This window comes from Rousettus aegyptiacus, unplaced genomic scaffold, assembly GCF_014176215.1.
Source record: "Rousettus aegyptiacus isolate mRouAeg1 unplaced genomic scaffold, mRouAeg1.p scaffold_m13_p_14, whole genome shotgun sequence".
Taxonomy (NCBI): Eukaryota; Metazoa; Chordata; class Mammalia; order Chiroptera; family Pteropodidae; genus Rousettus; species Rousettus aegyptiacus.
The window spans coordinates 1,575,619-1,594,105 of NW_023416289.1; the positions used below are offsets into that span (position 1 = coordinate 1,575,619).

The 18,487-nt window shown below is 64.8% G+C and overlaps 2 protein-coding genes across 3 annotated transcripts; both read right to left on the reverse strand.

The window, feature by feature from the left end:
* Nucleotides 1-334: 334 nt before the first annotated feature.
* Nucleotides 335-15,405, reverse strand: VSTM2B (V-set and transmembrane domain containing 2B). 2 transcript variants are annotated; one of them, XM_036231224.1, is made up of 5 exons: nucleotides 15,293-15,405; nucleotides 14,220-14,404; nucleotides 13,201-13,230; nucleotides 11,531-12,029; nucleotides 335-870 (listed from the first exon to the last, which is right to left on the reverse strand). In XM_036231224.1, exons 2-5 carry the CDS (start codon nucleotides 14,346-14,348, stop codon nucleotides 782-784), a joined length of 747 nt encoding a protein of 248 aa, XP_036087117.1. In that variant the 5' UTR covers nucleotides 14,349-14,404; nucleotides 15,293-15,405; the 3' UTR covers nucleotides 335-781. The 2 variants fall into 2 exon arrangements, with proteins under 2 accessions (XP_036087117.1, XP_036087116.1); XM_036231223.1 differs by lacking the exon at nucleotides 15,293-15,405 and adding an exon at nucleotides 14,943-15,027.
* Nucleotides 15,192-17,060, reverse strand: LOC107515882 (class E basic helix-loop-helix protein 22-like). The gene is made up of 3 exons (XM_016155119.2): nucleotides 16,704-17,060; nucleotides 15,952-16,093; nucleotides 15,192-15,561 (listed from the first exon to the last, which is right to left on the reverse strand). Exons 1-3 carry the CDS (start codon nucleotides 16,908-16,910, stop codon nucleotides 15,299-15,301), a joined length of 612 nt encoding a protein of 203 aa, XP_016010605.2. The 5' UTR covers nucleotides 16,911-17,060; the 3' UTR covers nucleotides 15,192-15,298.
* Nucleotides 17,061-18,487: the final 1,427 nt, after the last annotated feature.

Consider the following 18,487-nt stretch of genomic DNA (forward strand, 5'->3'; position numbering starts at 1 on the left):
GAGGCCGGACGAGCACTCCTGTCTGCTCAGTGTGGCTTTGGCCAGGTGCCCTGGGCTGTCCTCCATGCTGGCTGCATCTGGCCAAGGGTACAGCTGGCATCAAAGAACAGGTCACAGCATCCAGGCTGCACGGAGGCTGAGCGTTCATTCATACATGACTGGAGGAAACTTATTTCAAAGTCATTTTTTATTCAACTGTTATTTGGCAATATACAATACGGTTTATAAACAAGTGTCAGACCTTGTTTCCAATGTTTATTTAAAAATAAATATTATTGACAGTGAATTTTAATTATGATAAGGTGTATCTTTTTTTTAAATCAAAGTGTCTCAAAGGAAATAATTTACTTTAATAAAAAGAGGTAAGCCCCCAAAGAAAAAAGTAAATTAAAAAAATTCCCAAACACGATAATCTACTAAAATATTTTGCTTTGTCAGAAAGGCTGCAAGCCAACGTTTTCACATCGCGTCCTAAAGATAACTGCTCAACCATTCGTGCAAAATGAAGACCTGGGGGCGGAGCCTGGAAACGGGGAGCACGCAGGAGAGAAGACTCGACCCCCCCGCTGTCAGCACGGCCGGCCTTGTCTCGTCTGGAGCCCGGGTGCATTACTTCAGGTGTCCTACATTTGCGTAACTTCCTCAAAAATATGCTTTATTTATTTTCCACGTGGACTTAGTCATGCTTCGCTCAGTCCTTCACTGTCCGTCCGGCGACGCGGTCCTCGCCCGGGCTCTGAGCTGGCCGTGTGGGGACCCAGGCCGCGGGGCGGAGTGTCCGTCACTGCCCCACCAGCTGGCCGAGGAGCTTATGCAGCGCTAACAGGACCAGGGACAGGAGCGGGTCTGTGGTGTAGGCGGGGCCCGTGCCTGCAAGGGACGAGAAAACGGGCACGGATTACGCCGGGCCCACGAGAACCGAGCGGCCTGCCCGCGAGCAGACGGGCCGCGAGCCTCGCCAGGGCCCGGGGCCTCCGCACGGCAAGCGTTCGCTGACGCCGTCTGTTTACCTACGTTCCAGGAACTGGGTGGGTGGACAGGGGCGTGCTGGATGGCAGATTTAAAGGCCCAGTCGCTGTTTTAGTTGAATAAAAAGACAATATGCTCCCCTGCCACCCCGTCACCCCCAATACTATGTTGTAAAATGCCCTCAGTGTTTAAGGCCCAACTTCCCCTTTCCTCCAGGAAGACTCCAAGATTGCACACAACTCCAACCCGTCCAGCTCCTGCCCAAACTGCAGAGCTTGGCACTCATCAACACCTTGCCTTTCCATGCCCTTGGGGTCCAAGTGGGAAGCTCAGAAAGCTCTGGCTGGTGCAAGTGGGTGGGCTGGGTCCCTGGGGAGTGAGCCCAGCACTATTCTGGTGGAGGTAACCCCCGCCCCCACCCTGCTTTTCCAGTGTGGCACTAAAGTGGGGTCTCTTGGCCATGGGCCCTGCCTTCCTCCTGCCGTACCTGGGCTGCCCGCCCAGCTCTTTGCCTGTCTGTCATCATTATGGGTCGGAAGGCCTCCCGAAGGAGAAGGGGAGAGCACGCCGTGAGCCCCAGGCCTCACCCGGTGGGTGCAGTGCTCCCGCCAGGGATGTGGAGGGGAGCCAGGCAGAGGCGCTGCCCGCTTGCTCTGGGGCGCTGCCCCTGCTAACAGCTGAGTCAGCCAGCCCTCCTGGAAGGCCCCGCCCCCTCCTGGAAGGCCCCGCCCCTCAGGAAGGCCCCGCCCCTCACGGAAGGCCCCGCCCCCTCACGGACCCTGCCAGCTGGGCTGGAGATCCCCACTGGGGGAGGCTCCGGAGACCCTTCCCACTAAGCAGACGTGGTGCCCACGGGCGCTGTGGCCAGGACGCTGGTTCTGTGGCTTTCCTGACCAGCCGGGCCTGCACCCGCGCCCTCCCTCTGCCAGTGGTCAGCTGGTGACCAGTGGGGACCCAAGGTGTCCCCCCAACCCCTAGACATTCTTGCTCGGGTAATAACTGCCCTGGCCACCGAGGCCTCCCCCAGGCCCAGGAGGAGGGGTTGGGGCCCTTCCGCCTTGAGGCGCGGGGCTCCCTATGTCCATTCTGGGAAACGAGGCTGTGCTCGGACACATGTAGGCTGCCCGCCGTGCCCGGCGCGTCCACAGGTGCCGGGTTCCGACGCGGTCCTGAGCCCGCTGATCCGCACGCCCAGCCTTCCCCGTCCGAGACTCAGCCGGACGTAGCTCCTCGCGGCTGATCCAAGCGGACATCCTGCCTGGTGCCACCCCTCAGCAGGAAGGGCCAGGGGGCACGGGCACCCCCAAACGCAGGTCCTCCTTTCCGCTCCTCGCTGTCACTCGCCACTGGGAGGGACGAGGGTGGATGTGGTGGCAGCGGGTGCCGGCGAGGAAGTCCCCAGGCTCAGGTGCTCAGCGGGTGGGCAGGGCCGGCTTGGCACTGCCTCCGGGCCTTCGGGGCACCTGGATCACCTGGCTCAGACCTTCCTGCTCCTGCAGGCCCTGGCGCTCAGCCAGGCACAGGGGAGCCGGGACAGCCGCAGAGGCGTTCGCAAGCAGGTGTGCCTGAGCCCTGGGCCCTCCGGCGTCTCTGTCGCGGGTCTGACGCCGGCTGCAAACCAGGTGGTGGGGTGAGAAATGGCGATTTGCCTCCAAACGTGGCCGCCTGGTCTTTCCCACGATTACAGTCTCACCTGCTCATGCTTCAGCGTTTCAGACCGGCACGAGCCTTTCTCAGAAGACCCCAGGTGGAAATGACAGGAAGCTGCTGCTGACCGGTGTGCCGAAGACCTGTCCTCTGGCTCCCCCTCCCCCCGGGAGAAGCATGGAACAAGCTTACCGATCCTGGGTGAGCTGGGGAACCAAGTGAGCTGAGGCGCCGAGCTGCTGGAGCCGAGGCGGAAGCCTTCGAAGGAGTCACTGCTGACTTGTTCTTTGTATTGAACAAGTGTCACCACTGTGCTAATCATTCCAAAAGGCATCAAGGCTGCTCTGGCTCTGTGAGGATCGACTTCCACCACTCGATGGTGCGCGGGATAAACAGCCCTTTGGAGCCTTGGGGGGCGGAGGCGCCAGCCCAGCTGCTCCCTCCGCCTGGAAAATCCCGCGTCCCCTCTTATCTGGCAGAACCAGAATTCCGAAGGCCCTCTCGGAAACAGCGCGGGACCTCGAGGCCGCTCAACGCCCCGGACAGCAGTGACGGAGGACGCTTTGTCCAGGCCATCCTTTGGGCCATCCTCTGGACCGTCCTCTGGGACCCTCGCTGACCTCGCCGTGCGCAGGCCAAGCCCATGGGTTAGGTGGCTGGGGGGAATGCAGGGGTGGCAGCTTGTCACCCCCACTCTGGCCTGGCCTCACTGAAGGGACCACCCCGACTCCATGGACATCAGGATCACTGCAGGCTGCGCCCCAGCTGACCAGAAGGGACAATGCGCAGAGCAGCCTCTGCCCGGCTTCCCGCCCTTCAGGACCACGGACAGTTCCCCGGGCCTCTGCCGTGGTGAAACCGCCTGCCCGGTGGCAGTGGGTAGCTCGCTAGCAGAGAGCCACGGCCACCCGCCAGACACACCTGGCCCATCGCCACTGCAGGCCTGCTGGTGGCCGAGGAGCTGCAGCTGGGGGACAGTGCCCTTCTGTCTGAGGTCACTCAAAGCAGAGGCCACATTTTCTCTTTTTTTCTTTTTTTTGGCACTATAGCTTAACAACCAAAATTTTTTTTTGATTTTAGAAGAGTAAGTAAAATTTAAATACACTTGAGGCCTGTCTCTGCCTACCGGAATGGGTAACAGGCTGGTTCCGGCCCTTGGGGCCAGGGCCGAGTTGGAGGTCCAGTCTGCAGGCCGGCACCCCGATGCCTGGCCTTGCCCCGCCCGGCACTGCGTGAGTGCGGGTAGCCGGGGACTGGTGCGGCCTCAGTGGACAAGGCCGCCGCACCACCGCGCGGCGATCTGAACGCGAGGACGCTATGCATCGAGAACTACTGCCTTGTGTATTTTCTGTTACATTAGTCTATAATGCAAACATCGTTACTCACCCGCCCACCTGTGTTTTAAATGCATGAAAATTAATGTTTTAAATGCATGAAAAATTATATCTACATTACCTTTGACATGGGAGAGCCGGTGCGTACCCGAGCCTGCGACGTGGCCCGAGCTCCAGCCCTGGGGAGCCGGGCTTCCCACGCGAGCCGTGCCAGCGGGGGAGGGGAGGCACAGGCCAGGCCTGCCCCGGCGCTCCCCGGCCACCTGACTGTCACTGAGGGGGCCTCGCTCCTCCTGCCCCCTTTGCCCGTGGAGACGGCCGCATCCAGGAGACAAAGACCCGCCTCTCCTCACCCGAGTTCCGCCCAGGGCTGAAGGGCCCACCTCCTCCTGTCACAGCCTCCCTGCTGACGGTGGCCTGTCCAGCAGTGACATGACACCTGTCACAGCTCAGGTGCACGGCGGGCCTCCCGGCAGGGCCACCCGCAAGGCGCTATGGAACACGAGAAGCCACAATGGACTTGTCTTTGCTCCCTGATGGTCTGACTCACGGAAAAGAGCCACCGCCGGGCAGGGACGAGGACACGGCACCATCCCCATCTCCCACCCTCCCCCGTGAAGTGGCAGGGACAGAGACAGGACAGAAATAGCCACTCGCCGAGCCTCGTGCAACCTGATGGCACTGTCTGTCCTGAAGCCCACCAGCTTGCCTGCGTCCCCTGTGGCTCCAGGCTCACCGTGGTGCGGAGGGAGTGAGCCTCAGTTCAGAGTGGCCTGTCCTGCCAGCAGCCCCCCGAGAGTCTCCTGGACACAGTGCCCTTCCCACGACGACGCCGGCAGGAGCCAGCACGCAGCGAGCCTTCCCCCGGCGCCAGGCCCTGTGCGAAGCGTGATGCTCCCTGTGGGTTATCTATCGGATTATCTATCGCCTCTGCTCCTGTCGCTGGCTCTCTGGCGACATCCAGACGCTACAGATGGGAGCCCGCACGGGGCAGCGGGAACGGAGGGTCGGGATGCGAACCCCCATAGTGGGCCTGAGGGGGGCCTGCGCTGATGCAGGGGCGGCGGGTCAGACTCAGGCCGGACGGCCAGGGGGCGCTGGTCCGCGTTCGGACTTCGGACCCCGCTGGCCGAGGGGCTCCGGGGTGAGAGGGTTTGAAACGCCCGGGGAGGCGGCCTGGTAGGAAACTCGCCAGTGCTACTTCCTCCTCTGCCTCGCTCAGCCTCTCCGCTCTGCGGTCTCTCCCTCTGGGAGCGCCGACCCCGCCTGCATCGCTTCCCTGGGCCCCCTTCACGGACAGCGTGGACTGTCCCCGCGGCAGCCCTTCCGGCAAAGTGGTCACGTCCCAGCTGCACGGAGTGGGCGAGTGGGTGGGCACCGGGCCCCCAAACACAGCCCTAAATCGCGGAGACCAGAAGCCAGCCCAGCAGAGCTGCGACATCTTGGCCTGGAGAGCCGTGGCGATAGACGGAACAGTGCTTCACAGAAACCGCCTCGCCCAGGGTCACCGGCTCAGGGACAAGCTTCGCAAGGCCGGCCTGTCCAGGGCCAGCTCATCTCCTGCAGCCACGTCCAGGGCTCGCTGCTGGAGAGCAGCTGAACCGCGACCGGGAGGTGGCTGGGCTGCGGCGCGCACGCCTTCTCGGGGCGCCAGGGCCGGAGGAGCGGGAGGGAGCCGGCCCCGCCCGGCCCGGCAGTGACGTGGGCCTGTGAGCGCAGACCTTCCTGCAGCCCACACGAAGGGAAGCGTCTCACGGCGTGGCCTACGAGCTCTCAAGTCATGCCCGGTAACAGTCGGCAAAGATGGGGGGCAGAAAGAGGACAGCCGCTCAATTCCTGTGCTGCAAAGGTGTCTTAAAACCAAGGCGGCCTCTCCCAGAATGCTCTGGGGCCAAGGCCACAGCCAAGCCTTTGCTCCATCCCCGGTGCACGGGGCAGAGCTAGTCAGTATCGTATGACACAGGCGCTTGACCTCGCACGTCCCCTCCATGCCTGGGGAGGCCTCACTGGCCAGAGCTCTGAGAGTCTGCACCTGGCAGCTTTCATGAGAGGCTCCTGGTGGGTTTGGCTCCTGGTGACATTTAGAAAGGTTGGTTCCCGTGGGAGATGCTGCCCCAGCTGGGGAGGGGGCCGGGGTCCACCCAGGAGGAGACTGTTTAATGAAGCAAGGCAGGGGGAGTTATGGAGACCTGCAGAGAGGGGGAGAGCCCAGGAGACGCGCACGAGGCGAGTTCTGTGTTATTATTTTTCATCGTTACCGTCCAGAGCACAGCATTTTATCCTGAACTTGGGGTGTCTCAGTTGCTGAGAGAATGGCCCTGCAGTGAGCTGGCTGACCACTCAGTGACCAACAAAGTCCACTCCATTCGGAGCGACTTTCTCTACCTGTGGGAAGCTCCCCTCAGGTGCCTCTTTTAAGCTGGAAAACACATGCCACCACCTCCAGGAAGCCTCCTCTGATTGCCTCAGCTGGATTGGGGCTCTCCCTCCTCGGGAGTCCCGCTGACGCTGATGGCTTTGTCCTGGACATACATGGGCACCTGGCGCCCGGAGCTGGGTCTGTGGCTGCCATCCTAGCCTCTGTTCACAGCGATCACGTGACTGTCTGGCTGAGGCTGGCATGGGGCTTGCGCTCACCCCGTCAGCCGCTGTCGGCGAGGACGGCTCGGCCATTTCCGTTGCGAAACTCTTCCCTTTACAGATGCTCAGAAACCCCCGCCCTCTCCTCTCTGGGACGACTTCTGCCAGGTTTACCTTCTATCTAATTGTGGTCCTCATGTCACAGCTCCCTTGAGGGGAGAGCGGCTGTTTATTTAAGGTTCTCAGGTCCTCGCGGGTCTGAGGAGGTGGAAGCAGCGAGGACTGACCGCGCCTGGCCCCGCCGGCCCCGTTGCAGACCGTGCCCGTTGCAGGGACATTCTCCCGGTCATGCCGGCACGATTTCCACCAGTGCTGTCATCCACTGGGGGCATGGGTTGAGAGCCAGCGCCTTCACCTTGTCCACGGTCCCCTTTGCTCACGGTTTACGGTTGCCATGGCAACACCCGGGCTGCTCCCCTTGCTGGCTTCCAGCAGGAACAGCCTCTCTAAAGCCGTCACACCCATGGCCTTGGCTGTCTTTCTCTCATTATTAATTGAAATATTGAGAGCCAGTTCTCCGTGTGGGCAGAGGCAGCCGCTTGCCACGTTCGGCTGGCTCTCTGTAGGGGCCAGGGCGCCTCTCCTTGGAGCTGGAGCCCAAGGCTAATTAGAGGTTCACACGCCACGGATCCGATCCCCAGGTCCCTGCTGAGGGGACTCTCTTGCCAACATACGAGCCGTTCAGTTGCAAACGGTGTTCTTTGGAGGCTGATCTGGGCTTCGCCTCGGTGCCTTTCCCGGTTAGAAGGGTCTGTCTGGATCGTATTCTGTTGTGTTTTCTCTTTCTCTCCCTCTTTTTTTTTTTTTTTTTTTCTAGAAACAGCAACCAGCAATAAAGTGTTCATAAAAAATAGGTCAGCTTTCAGATTAATTAGGAGCCAGGTTTGCGACCGTGGCTGGGAAGGGCCCCGGCGTCCTGTGCCGGCTCTGCTCTGCTAATCCAGCCCACGTCATTTTTAAGCACAAATACCGAAATGTCCCTTGACAAATGAGACGTGAAGTGAATGAGTTTTTGCACATAAACTTTTAGTGCAAAAATACGCATCTGGCTGGGCTGGGCACCTGTGGGGGCACGGAGGGTTTCCGGGCCGGCTGTGCAGTGGCGAAAGGCTGGGGATGGGCACACGGAGCGAGGCAGGTTGCCGGGGATGTCTGGCTTCCTTCCAGGAGCAGTCGCTCAACGGGTGACTGTCTGGGGAGACGGGCGGGGACCCCTCGTGGAGCTGCCAGTCTCAGTCAGCGTCCGCCGGCCGCAAGCCCGGGATGGCCTCGTCATTAGAAACTGCTCTGGGTCTGTCCTGGAGTGGGGGTGGGCTGCGATCCACTTTTGTGGGTTTTCCCCTTGGTGGCCCCCAGATCCACCCCCCACTCTTCTCCACGCTGCTCTGAGCCCCTGGAGGCCGCCTCCCTCCCTCTGGAGGGTGCATCATTCTCACCCTCAGCGCCTAGGAGGGTGTGGCCAAGGGGAGGCCCTGGCAGAAGACTAGGGGGGCGGAGGAGAGTGAGGCCCTCGCTGGGCCACTGTGGGGCGGCCACGTCCTCCTACTCAGGCCACAGTGCCTGCCAGGCAGGCCTCTCCACCTGGCCGACCGCCTGGGCTCTGCTAACAGCTCCCTCCCCGTTCCCCTCACGGCCAGAGGTGCTGATGGCTCCCACTGCCTGGCCCTGGGGACCGACACACATCCTTCATTGATGCCCCGACCTCTCCACACCTTTAAAAACGACGCTTACGGCCCCTCCCCCGCGGCCCTGTTCGAACGTGCCACGTGCTTGGCCAGCGCCCTGGCTGGAGCGTGTCCCAAACAGTCCTGCCTGCGCACCAAGTGGCAGCAGTCCCTCCCGGTCCCTTCCCCTCCTCGCTGCTGAGAGCTCCGAGCTTCCTCTCTGGCTCACGCTGCTGGCGGCGCGGGGCCGTCGGCTGGCCTGCCGATCCTGGGGACACGCGGCAGGGCTGAGTGATGCTCGGCGACACGGCCAACACCCGGACGTGGTCTGCAGGCCTCATCCATCGACAGCCCATGGCCTCGGTGGCCTTCGGTGGGGGGGGGGGGGGTGAATCGGGACACTTAAGAAGGCAAGGGTCCTGCCTTGGGATCAGAGCCATTTGGGTATGTTTGTGGGTTAGAAGTCACCTAACCTGCCTGTCCACTCCCAGAGTGAGACACACAGGTGCTCACAGTAGGGTGACCTCCCAGGAGCGTCACCCCGAGGGCAGAGGACACAGGCCCCCTGGCCTCCCAGCTGAAGGCCTGCCCTCCTGGCCTTGCAAACAGGAGCTGGAGAAGACCTTGGGCCGCTGAGATGGCTCTGCATAGTTCTTGGCATGTTTGGGAGCTGGCAAGGATGTGGGGGTGACAGAGACCTTAGGGGCCACCACATCCCCATGGCACTGCCCTGTCAGCCCTGGTGGGAGCCCAGCTGGCTACGCTTTCTGGAGAGAAATGGATGCCACCCCCCACTCCAGGGAGGACAGTGGAGCCCCTGGCCGGGCTGCTGCCCTGGTCTACGTGGGCATGCACATGCCGCCCTGTGGCTGGCGGGCGGCCAAGACCCTGCCTGCTGGGAGGCCCTGGGCCCTGTGCCATCAGAACAGAACTCCGGAGAGAAGGGCACTGTCCTGGCCACCTTCCATGGATGGGTTCCCTGCTGTGGGGATGAGCTGTCCCGTGGCCAGCCAGAGAGGGGAGCTCTGACCAGCCAGGCCACGAAGAGTCGGCTGGGCTCAGGGGCTCAGGCTCTGGTCAGGGGGCGAGGAGACTCAGCCAGAATGAGCCCCTGAGCTTGACATTTTTGTGAGTGCTACCGAGTTCACTTTCAAAGACCTCTTCCCCATGGCCCTTCCTTGACTAAAGCCTTCAACGGTCTCTGTCACCCTCACAGCTTCCAAGCACCCAGGCTTGTCTCCCTTACCCCCGACCCCCGCCTCCGGCCAGCACAGGTAATGGCCATGGTGAAAACAATGGACATTCACACAGCTGCTCCCTCTGAGGTCAGGGATTACCGTGTCTGTTCCACAGAGGAAGAAACACATTCGGAGACGTTAAGCCACTCGCCTACAGCCACACAGCCAGCAAGTGACGGAGACGCCATCATGTCTGGGCCTCTGCCTCCCAAGCCCTCCGCTTTGCCCAGAAAAAGGCTCCTGCTTGAGACACATAGGGTCACCTGCTGGGGCCCCAGGGATGGCACAGAAGGGTCTTTCCTTCACCAACCAGCATCGACTAAGCTAATTATGCTACGAGTCGAGAGCACTCTTCCGGTACACTTACTGTGTGCTAGACAGGGAGGGCTAACCTCCCCCCAGAGTCACACTTCTGCCGTGAAGAGACGAGGTTAGAAAGCAGCTGCCAAGCTGAGGACTACATTTCCCAGCCTGCCCCGCACCGACGTTGGCCAAGGAGCTTGAGTTACCGGCAGTGAATGCCAATGCCAATGGCGGTGATGCTTATCATTTCTCGGCCTGGCCCTTGAAACTCCCCCTTGCCATTCTCTACCCCAGCTTTTCTCTGAGACAATTAAGCGCTACCAAATGACTTGAGCAGCTATTTTCGCCATCTTCCAAAAGTGATACACACTTAGAGACCTTCCGAATGCGTAAGGAAGAAGTCAGCTGATGTATACACAATGTACCCCTGCGCTCTGGGCGTGGTTCTCTCAGGGAGCCGGGTTCAGGGGGGCTACTTCCGTTCTTTTCCCTTATCTGCTGGCTGGATGTCCATGCCCGGAGTGACCTTGGAAGCCACTTGCTAAAGATGGTAAGGTCGCCGTCAGCCTGGGTCCCTGAATGACTGCATGGAACAGAGTCTCCCTGCCCCACGCACATGTACTCCAGAGCAGGACTTGATGTGAACCAGAAGTAACACATTTGAATTGTCTTAAGCCACTGGCATTTTGGGGTTTTATTTGTCACAGCAGCTAGTGTTACTTTAAACTAATACAGGGAATAGAAGGTTCCAAGGCAGCTGGGGAGCTGTTGGGGAGAGGCCCCCACAGGTCCCAGCTGACTCATGTCTCCCTGCAGCCTTGTGGGGTAGCTGTGTGGCTCCTGAGAGGGACAAGTCTTCCAGACCCAGCCTGAGCCCCCTGAGAGTGCAGCTTGAACGAGACATGACTGAGCCGATGTGGAAGACAGGTCAGCAGGGTCTCAGCCGGATGAGGAATCAGCCAGGGAGGTGGGCGAGGCTGCCCATCACCCCACATCCAGTGGAACCCAGAGCCCGCTTCCCTAACAAGCCCTGAGGCTGGCCGCAGGCGGCCTGCATGCGGAGGACGCGGGCGGAGGGCACGCGAGTGTGCTCCGTGTACCCGGAAGGGTCACGTGCCGGCCCAGAACCCAGCGCCCCTGGACTGCAAGGCCCGATCACGTGCTCCCTGCCAGATGGTTCATCCACAAGAGCGAGGGGGTTGTGTTTAGCAAGCCGTGGCACCCCGAAATCAGCCACAGGCAGGGAGACCGTCTCTGAGGCCCGTTTCTGAGCCAGCAGAGGGTGCAGGATGCTTGGGGAGCAGGGACGCACCGGGCAGCTGTGTCCACCCTCGGTCACCCCACGACCACTGAGTAGCCTCTTCCCACCAGGTTGCCAGTCCTCTGTGGTGACTCCCTTTGGGGACCTTCTACTGTCTGGACCCCCCACCCCCACCCAGCCTTCTCAGCTCCCTAGGGGGGAGCAGGCCTCAACCTCTGGGTGGCCACCCCGGGCCTAGGGCCACGGCAGAGCTGATGTGACGGACCCCACACTCCGGCCGCCATGCTCATCACATGCACTCATGACGGCTTCCAGCGGCCAACAACCAAGACAGGACAACAGCGGGAAGGGAGCCCAGAAGAGGCAACACGCGCCGGCCACGTCACCAGCTGCCGGCGACTCCGGGCAGCGGGGGGCCGAGCGGGGCGGCCCCGCGGCTCAGCGCCGGCGCCCCCTCGCGGCGCGCGCCCTTACCGGAGCCGTGCCTCTGGCGCAGCAGGACCGCCTGGCCGGGAGGGGGCGACGCCGACGAAGCAGCGGCTGCAGCAGCGACGGTGGTGGTGGTGGTGGTGGTGGCGGCGGCCGTGTGGGCCGCGGAGGCGGCGGCGGCCTCGGGGACTCCGGGCCCCGGGGTGGCGGGAGGGCTCCCGGGGGGCGGGCTCCTGTCGTCGCGGCCGGGCTCGGAGGTGGCGCGGCCTTCGGCGCCGCTGGCGCCCGCGTGGCCGGAGCCGGAGGCGCTGGCGAGGCCGTGGCGACGCGGGCCGCTGCTCTGGATGTGGGACACGGCCTCGGCCGCCTGCATGTTGGGCGGCGCGAAGCGCGAGACCACGCGCAGCTGCGCCTGGGCCTTGTGCTCCTGCGTGTCGTCGTCGCCGTAGTCCGACACGCGGCACTCGTACACGCCTTCGTCCTGCCGCCGCACGGCGGACAGCCGCAGCCGGTGCGAGATGTCATTGCCCTGGACACGCACAGTCTGCAAGAGAGCGGGCGCCGGGCTCAGAGGCCCTCTCGGGCCGGCCCGGCTCGCAGGGGCCGCGCGCCCGCCCCGTGCCACGGCGCCCCCAGCGTCGGCGCGCCTGCGCCGCTGCCGCCCGGGCTTGCCCGCCACGACCGAGTTTTCCTTTCACCGTGCCACCCCCCTGTCTCTCCAGTGGAATGGCGCTCCCAACTCCGGCTGGCCTCTCGGTGGTCCTGCCCGCTGTTTCGTGTCCCCAGTTCCCCATCATCCTAAGCTAGCGGTGCAGCCGACAGCATGGGCTCTGAGGCATGGCCTCAAGTCTGGCCCTCCAGGGCTGCTGGTCCTGTTCTAGAACGGAGAGGGTCTGCGTGGCGTCCCCAGGAAGCTGCGTGCCCTCACAGTACAGGTATGTACCTGCCCAGGCCCCAGCCCTTCGCAGCTAGCCCTCCGCCCTCCCTCCTGAGGTAGGCAGAGCACGCTCAGGCTGCTGCTGGACCCCCTGGGTCCCCCTACTTATGAACCTGCCCTTTACTGGGGTCAGCCTGAAGCTCCCAACAAAGCCCTTCCCCCCACCCTCACCTGGTGTGGACAGGGCAGCAGGCGCATGGTGGCCCTCACCATGCAGCCAGGGGACCCTCCCGTTGGAACCTAGCCCACGAGGGAGTCTCCAGGCCCTGGGAAGCTTGGGTGCATCTCCTCCGTGAGTTACAAACCCCACCCGCCCCAGCCTGTAGCCTGGCAAGTCTGCCGCTCCGCTCCCAGCCCCACTTCCCTGGCACCGCAACCCGAGCCCAGGCGCAGGACAGTGCAGGGCGGGCAACGCCCAGGCGCCGGGCGGGGGCGCCCACCGGAGGGGCCGGTAGCAGCCAGCGGAGGAGAGCAGCGCGCCCTGACTGCTAGGAGAAATGCCAGCAGAGAGGCAGGCGGACGCGCAGGGCCTGAGCGCGCCGCGGACGGAGAGTTTTATAGGTGAGCGCAGAGCCCGGGACCCTGATTTACAGAAGCGAGAACCCGGTGCCGCTACCGGCGACAGATGGCGCCCGGACACGCCGAGGCGCCGCGAATGCGAGGCTGCGAGGGAGCCCTGCACCGCCCGGCCGCTGAGCCTTTCTAAGAGGGAGAAAGCGGCGCGGCGCGAAGCGGCCAGAAGGGGTCGCCCGCGGCCCGCGCTGGGCTCCACACTTACGCTGATTTTAGTTGCGTCCTTATTTGTTACCTAAAATGCAAAGCAGAGAGGGAGAGACATTAGGCTCTCGGCCTTCAGGCCCTGGAACTCAGGCGCGCTTCTGGCAAGGGGACCTTCCGCAGGCGGGCTGGGACTCGAAACCGCTGGGGATGTGGTGCGGGCTGAGCGCGCGGAGGATGTCAGGATTTCCAGGAGCGCGTCGCGGAAGGAAGCAGGCCGTGCAGCCAGCCCTGTGCCTGGCCAGCTGAAGGGCCGCCCCGCACACGCGCTGGCCAAAGGGGGGAGGCTGGAATGCCACCGGGTGGGAAGGAAGGCCCGTCTCCATCCCGCGGGGCGTCCTCTTCCCCACCGAGTTTCTCTAAACCCCGTGAAAAGCTGCACGGAAGGACTGGTGTGTCTGGACAGGACGCAGTGGGAGCCGTGAGCAGTAACTCCGGGTGGGACCCTGGGCAGAGGGCAGGTGTGGTGTGTGTGTGTGTGTGTGCGCGCGCGCGTGCGCGCGCCCGCGCAGAGCTGCACTAGGGTGTATGTAAGGAACTGGGCCAAGAGGCAGAGGGGCCTGTGGGAGCCGCCCTCTGATCCCCCGGCGCGTGGAGGCGGCTGCCTGCCTCCTTGTGTACCGTGCTCTGCCGGCCCCTGGAATCCAGCCCAGAGGAGCTTACGTCTTTGGCCTCGTGCCCTGGAGACCTCAAAGTGGTGCAGGGCACAGGGGAAGCCCTGCGACCAAGGGGTCTTCCTTTACCGCCCAGCATCCATCAGACTCTGGGCCCGCAGCCAGCCAGCAAGAGCCTGCGACTGGATGAGGTGTGGCGTTTTACCTGCTAGGTGTGGAGTTCTCAGGTTTGGGGAGAAGGGAATGAACGAACAGGGCTTGGGGGTAACAACTGCTGTCAAAGACCCCATGGGGACGGGGAGGGTGAGAGATGGGCTGCCCTGCCTGGGGCGCCCTCCTTCCTCCACGGGGGTCCCCAGCCGCCCCAGAACCCCGAGCGCCAGTGCCGGTCGCTGCCGGCCGGTACCTTGCTCCGGGCGCCCGGCGCGCTGAGCGCCCGCCCATGCGGCAGCTCGCGCGGGGGCTCCTTGAGGTACCACCACTGGATCTCCAGCGAGTACGAGGCGGCTCCGCTAGCCCGGAACGCGCAGGGCATTTCGATGTCGTCTCCCTCCCGGACTGTCACATCTTTGGGGACTTCGGTAAACGTAGCTGGGGGCGGGAGAAGAGAGAGGCGTGACCAGCCGTGGGGCGGGGGCCTGGGACAACCCCAGGCGAGACGCTGGCTCGGCTCGCAGGCCTCGTGCTCCCCACCCTGCAGCTCCACGCGTGGCCCGGGCGCTGGCGAAGTTCGCTCGGGCCGCTGCTGGGCCGCGGCGGAGACCGGCGACCGCGGCAGGACGCTTCGCTTCGCACCCCGCGGGGCGGCCGGAGCGGCGGGCGCTTCTTTCCCGCGCCCGCCGCACTGCCGGAGCTGGCCTGGGGCGCGCCAGCTCCCGCGCCCCGCACGCCGCCTCTCCGCAGCCGGAGCCCCGGCCCGCCTCCGAACGCGCCGGGCGCGGGCGCCGCCGCTGCGCAGACCCTGCGCGGCTCTCTTCCCTCTGCGGCTCCGAGACCCGGCCGCGCGCCGGAATGTGGCGCCCGCAGAGCCGTCCCCGTCTCCTCCTCTCGCGGCGACCGAGGCCGGCTGGCTGCGGCGGCCCCGGCAAGGACCCCCGCGCCCCCGCGTAGGCGAAGTTCCCGCGCTCACCGTCGGCCACGCACAGCAGCAGGGCGGGCAGCAGCAGCGGCGGCGGCAGGCATCCGAGGGCGCCGGGCCGGTTCCGCTGTTCCATCTCCCGCGGGGCGCGCGGCGGCGGGCGCCCGGGCGCGGACAGGCGGCGGTGGCGGCAGCGTGGGCTCGGATCCCGCTCGCGCTCGGGCTAGGGCGCCCCCGAGCCTGCCATGGCCCCGCGCGGCGCGCCCTCCCCCGGCCGCCGGCGGCCGCCAATCAGCCCAGCTCCCTGGCCGGCTTGCCCGGCGCGGCTCCGGCGGGGGGCGCTGCGCGGGGTGTGCAGAACGCGAGGTCCCGCCTGGAGGCCGCCGGGGATCGGTCCGCACCTCCCTCTACGCCGCCGGCCGCAGGACGATGGGGAACCGCCGTTCAGTCTCTGCCGGGAGCGCCGGGCAGGGGCTGGGCCGCGCCGGGACCCATCCCTGGCCAAGGGAGCGCGCGCCTCGGAGCCGCCAGCTTCCGCCTCTCGGTCGCCTGGTTTGGCTCTTGACTGCCACCTCCTCCGGCTCCTGCCGAGATCCACCGCCACCGCCCCCGCCGGTCCCTCCGCGGCTCTTTCCGCAGACGAGTGGGCGCTCAGCCGCGGCGCGCAGATCTGGTGTCCGACCCAGCGCAGCGCGGGGAGACGGGTCCGGCGTGGCGGACCCAGAGCCGGAGAGAGGCGGGGAGAGGGGGAGGGGACGGGGGAGAGGACGGGAGGGGGCGGTCAGTGGCTGGGCACCGAGCCGCCTCCACCGCGGCATCGCCCCCGCCCTCCCCTCCCCTTGCACAGCGAGCACCGCCCCCGCCCCGAGCGCCCCCCCCCCCCGTGGGGGTCGCTTGCAGGAACCACAGTCTCTCGGCTGGAGCGCAGCCCCGCCCCGCACTCGCTTTGGCTGGAGGTCCTCCCACCCAAACTCTCCCTGGCTGCTTCTCCATCTCCAACGCGGGAGACGGCCGTGCGTCCCGCGGCCCTCTCCGCAGACCCCCGCCCTTAACTCCTTACCCGGGTTTGGGCAACGCGCCGCACCGCTCTTTGTCCCAGGCCCAGGCCATGGCGGGCGGGTGGGCGCCGAGCACCCGGGAGAAAGGCGGAGCGCTGTGCGGGGCCGGGGCCGAGGCCGGGTGACGGCGGCGACGCCGGGAGCCTGCAGTGTGCGAGCGAGAAGTGAGCGCAGGGCGCCGGCGAGCAGGTGCCGGTGGCGCCGAGAGCGCACGAGCGAGCCAGCCAGCAGAGGCCGTGAGTGACGGCAGCCGCGGCGCGGGAGGGGTGGGGTGGGGAGCGCCCGGCACGACTCACGGCTCCGGGGGTTTCCGGGCGGGGGTGGGTTCCTGCGCCTCAGTCGCTGGCCGCTGCGTCCCCACTGGCTCTTCGCTGTTCGCGGCCCCGTTTCCGGGCGCGAGGGGGATTCCCCGAGGCGGCGGGAGGCAAAGGTCGGGTCCGCAGCCGCGTTCCAGAGCCCTGCCCCCAACCCCGCATCCCCCGCATCCCCGCGCCTGTCCCCTCCCCGGCCCTCTGCAGGAGTGCGGTTTGGTCCCCTAAGGGAGCCGCGGGGCAGGCTTGTGGTTCGCACAGCCGCCATGGGGGCGAGCCCCGCCGCTTGGCCTGGGCTCCCCTCGCCTCCCTTCCCGGGGCGAGTTCCCAGCCGGTGGATTTCAGTATCTCTGCCCCTCACCCCCGACCCCAAACGCTCAGCTCTGCCCCAGGCTCGCGTGAGAAGACCCCGGGGATTCATGTGTTTGCTTCCCACCGCTCACCAGCCTCCCGGAGTTGCCCCGGGAGGGTCCCCGGAGAGCCAGTCCCGGGGAAGGAAGCCCAAAGGGCAGACACTGTGCGGCAGCCCACCGTGGCAGGGCCTCTGGACGGAGGCAGTCAGGCCCTGTCTCTGCTCCGTCCTTCCCGGGTGACCCTGGACAGCGCCCTTTGCCCCTTCCAGGCCAGGGTTTCAGGATCCCTAGAATCATGCCCCTCCCCTCAGCTCCGCAGCCGGCTCGAGCCTCATTTGCCCAGGTCTCTGGCCGGGAAGGGAGGGACGTCCGGGGCCTTCCTCCTCCTCCCGCGGTCTCTGCAGGGGCCCCCGGGAGGCGGTTCCCACTGCCCCCTGAAAGTTTATCCTCCTGGTTCCGGAGCTTTCCCTCGAAAAATGCCACTTCCTCTAGGAACCGCACTGGACGGTGCGAGTCAGACCCTGCTGGGCCCCTTGCTGTCCTCAGCCTCCGGAGGGAGGGGGCAGACTTGCACTGTGCTTCCCAGAGGCGGGGCCTGTGGCTTGACTCTAGGAGAGCAGATTCACCTGGGGACGGGTTCCAGGCAGGGTTCTGACGGCGAGAGCCGGCACACTGTGCTCTCCCGTCGCAGAGCGGGCGTGAGCCGAGGTCCGCGGCTGTGATCAGGCGTGCATGGGGCAATTCCCGCACCGGAGGCGGCCACACCTGTGAGTCGTCTAGACGCCCGTGGCCGGGCGAGGCGCCGCCCTGCGTGAGCCGGTGCTCTTCCTCCAAGGATAACGGGTCCAGGCCTCCTGCTCGTGTGCCAGGCGCTGGCTCCGCACGCCCCACACACTAGGTGGATACGACCACCGGGCGATCACCCTTCTCTGCGAAGCCTCTGCAGCGGCCCCCTCCCTGCAGGACGAACCCTAGTGGCCTTGCTGTGGCCGATGAGGTCACACCATCCACTGGGCCCTGCACCACTCTCTGTTCTCGCCGAGTGTCTTTTGACCTTTCCTCACCCACGCTGCCCGAGCCACACTGGCCCCGGGGCCTTTGCACCGGCTGCGTCACCTGACCGGGCTGATGCCTGGCCCGCTGACCCCGTCATGTCCTTCTGACTTTTGCTGAGAAGTCACCTTCTCACTGAGACCCCTGGGTCCACTGGTTGAGGGCTGCAGTCTGCCGCACCCGCACCCCAACCCCCCACCGGCTCCCCTCTCTCTTCTCTGCTTCTCACGTTCGCCGGACGTCCTGCGCCCCGCGCCCCTGCCGGCGGTCTTGGCCACGCTACGGAAGGGTTGTCGTTTGCGGGCTTCTCACTGGCACGCAGGGCGCGGTCTGGCACGGAGCAGCAGCTCCACGAACATTTGCGGAGGAAATGGATGAGCTCGTTTCACCCCGTAACACCCCGGGGTGGGTAGCCGCCTTGATTTCACCCCATTTTAGAGATGAGGTGACTGAAGGTCAGAGCACTTAAGAAAGTAGCCCAAGGCCACACAGCTCGTAAGTGGCCAAGCAAGGCTTCACCCCAGGTCTCCCTTACTCTGGGGTCTGAATTCTTAACCAAAACACCCCAATTTTTCCTGCTGCAGGAGGTCTCTGGTCCTCGTGCCTGGGCTGCTATAGAGAGGAAGGCCTGCTGGCCTGACTGGTGGCAGCTGGGATGGCCTCGGCCTGCCTCGTTGCTTCATCCTGGCTGGGTCAGCCCGTGCTGGGAACTGTGCAGCGAAAGGGTTCATCTGCTCCTCCGCCCCTTGGTGGATGGCCAGGGCAGCAGCTGCCCCTTCCTGCTCTGTGTGTCTCACTCTGGGTCATCTGGCCTGACCCGG

What these genes read in the sequence shown, in the direction of transcription:
- LOC107515882 (XM_016155119.2), bottom strand. Translation starts at nt 16,910, where the DNA reads ATGATTCTAGGGATCCTGAAACCCTGGCCTGGAAGGGGCAAAGGGCGC. An exon ending in GGGGCAACTCCGGGAGGCTG is followed by an intron (nt 16,094 to 16,703) that starts GTGAGCGGTGGG and finishes CGCACACTGCAG; the next exon opens with GCTCCCGGCGTCGCCGCCGT. An exon ending in GGCGCGTTGCCCAAACCCGG is followed by an intron (nt 15,562 to 15,951) that starts GTAAGGAGTTAA and finishes GTCGGACACCAG; the next exon opens with ATCTGCGCGCCGCGGCTGAG.
- VSTM2B (XM_036231223.1), bottom strand. Translation starts at nt 15,027, where the DNA reads ATGGAACAGCGGAACCGGCCCGGCGCCCTCGGATGCCTGCCGCCGCCG. An exon ending in GCTGCTGTGCGTGGCCGACG is followed by an intron (nt 14,405 to 14,942) that starts GTGAGCGCGGGA and finishes TCCCGCCCCCAG; the next exon opens with CTACGTTTACCGAAGTCCCC. An exon ending in GCGCCAGAGGCACGGCTCCG is followed by an intron (nt 871 to 11,530) that starts GTAAGGGCGCGC and finishes CGTCCCTTGCAG; the next exon opens with GCACGGGCCCCGCCTACACC.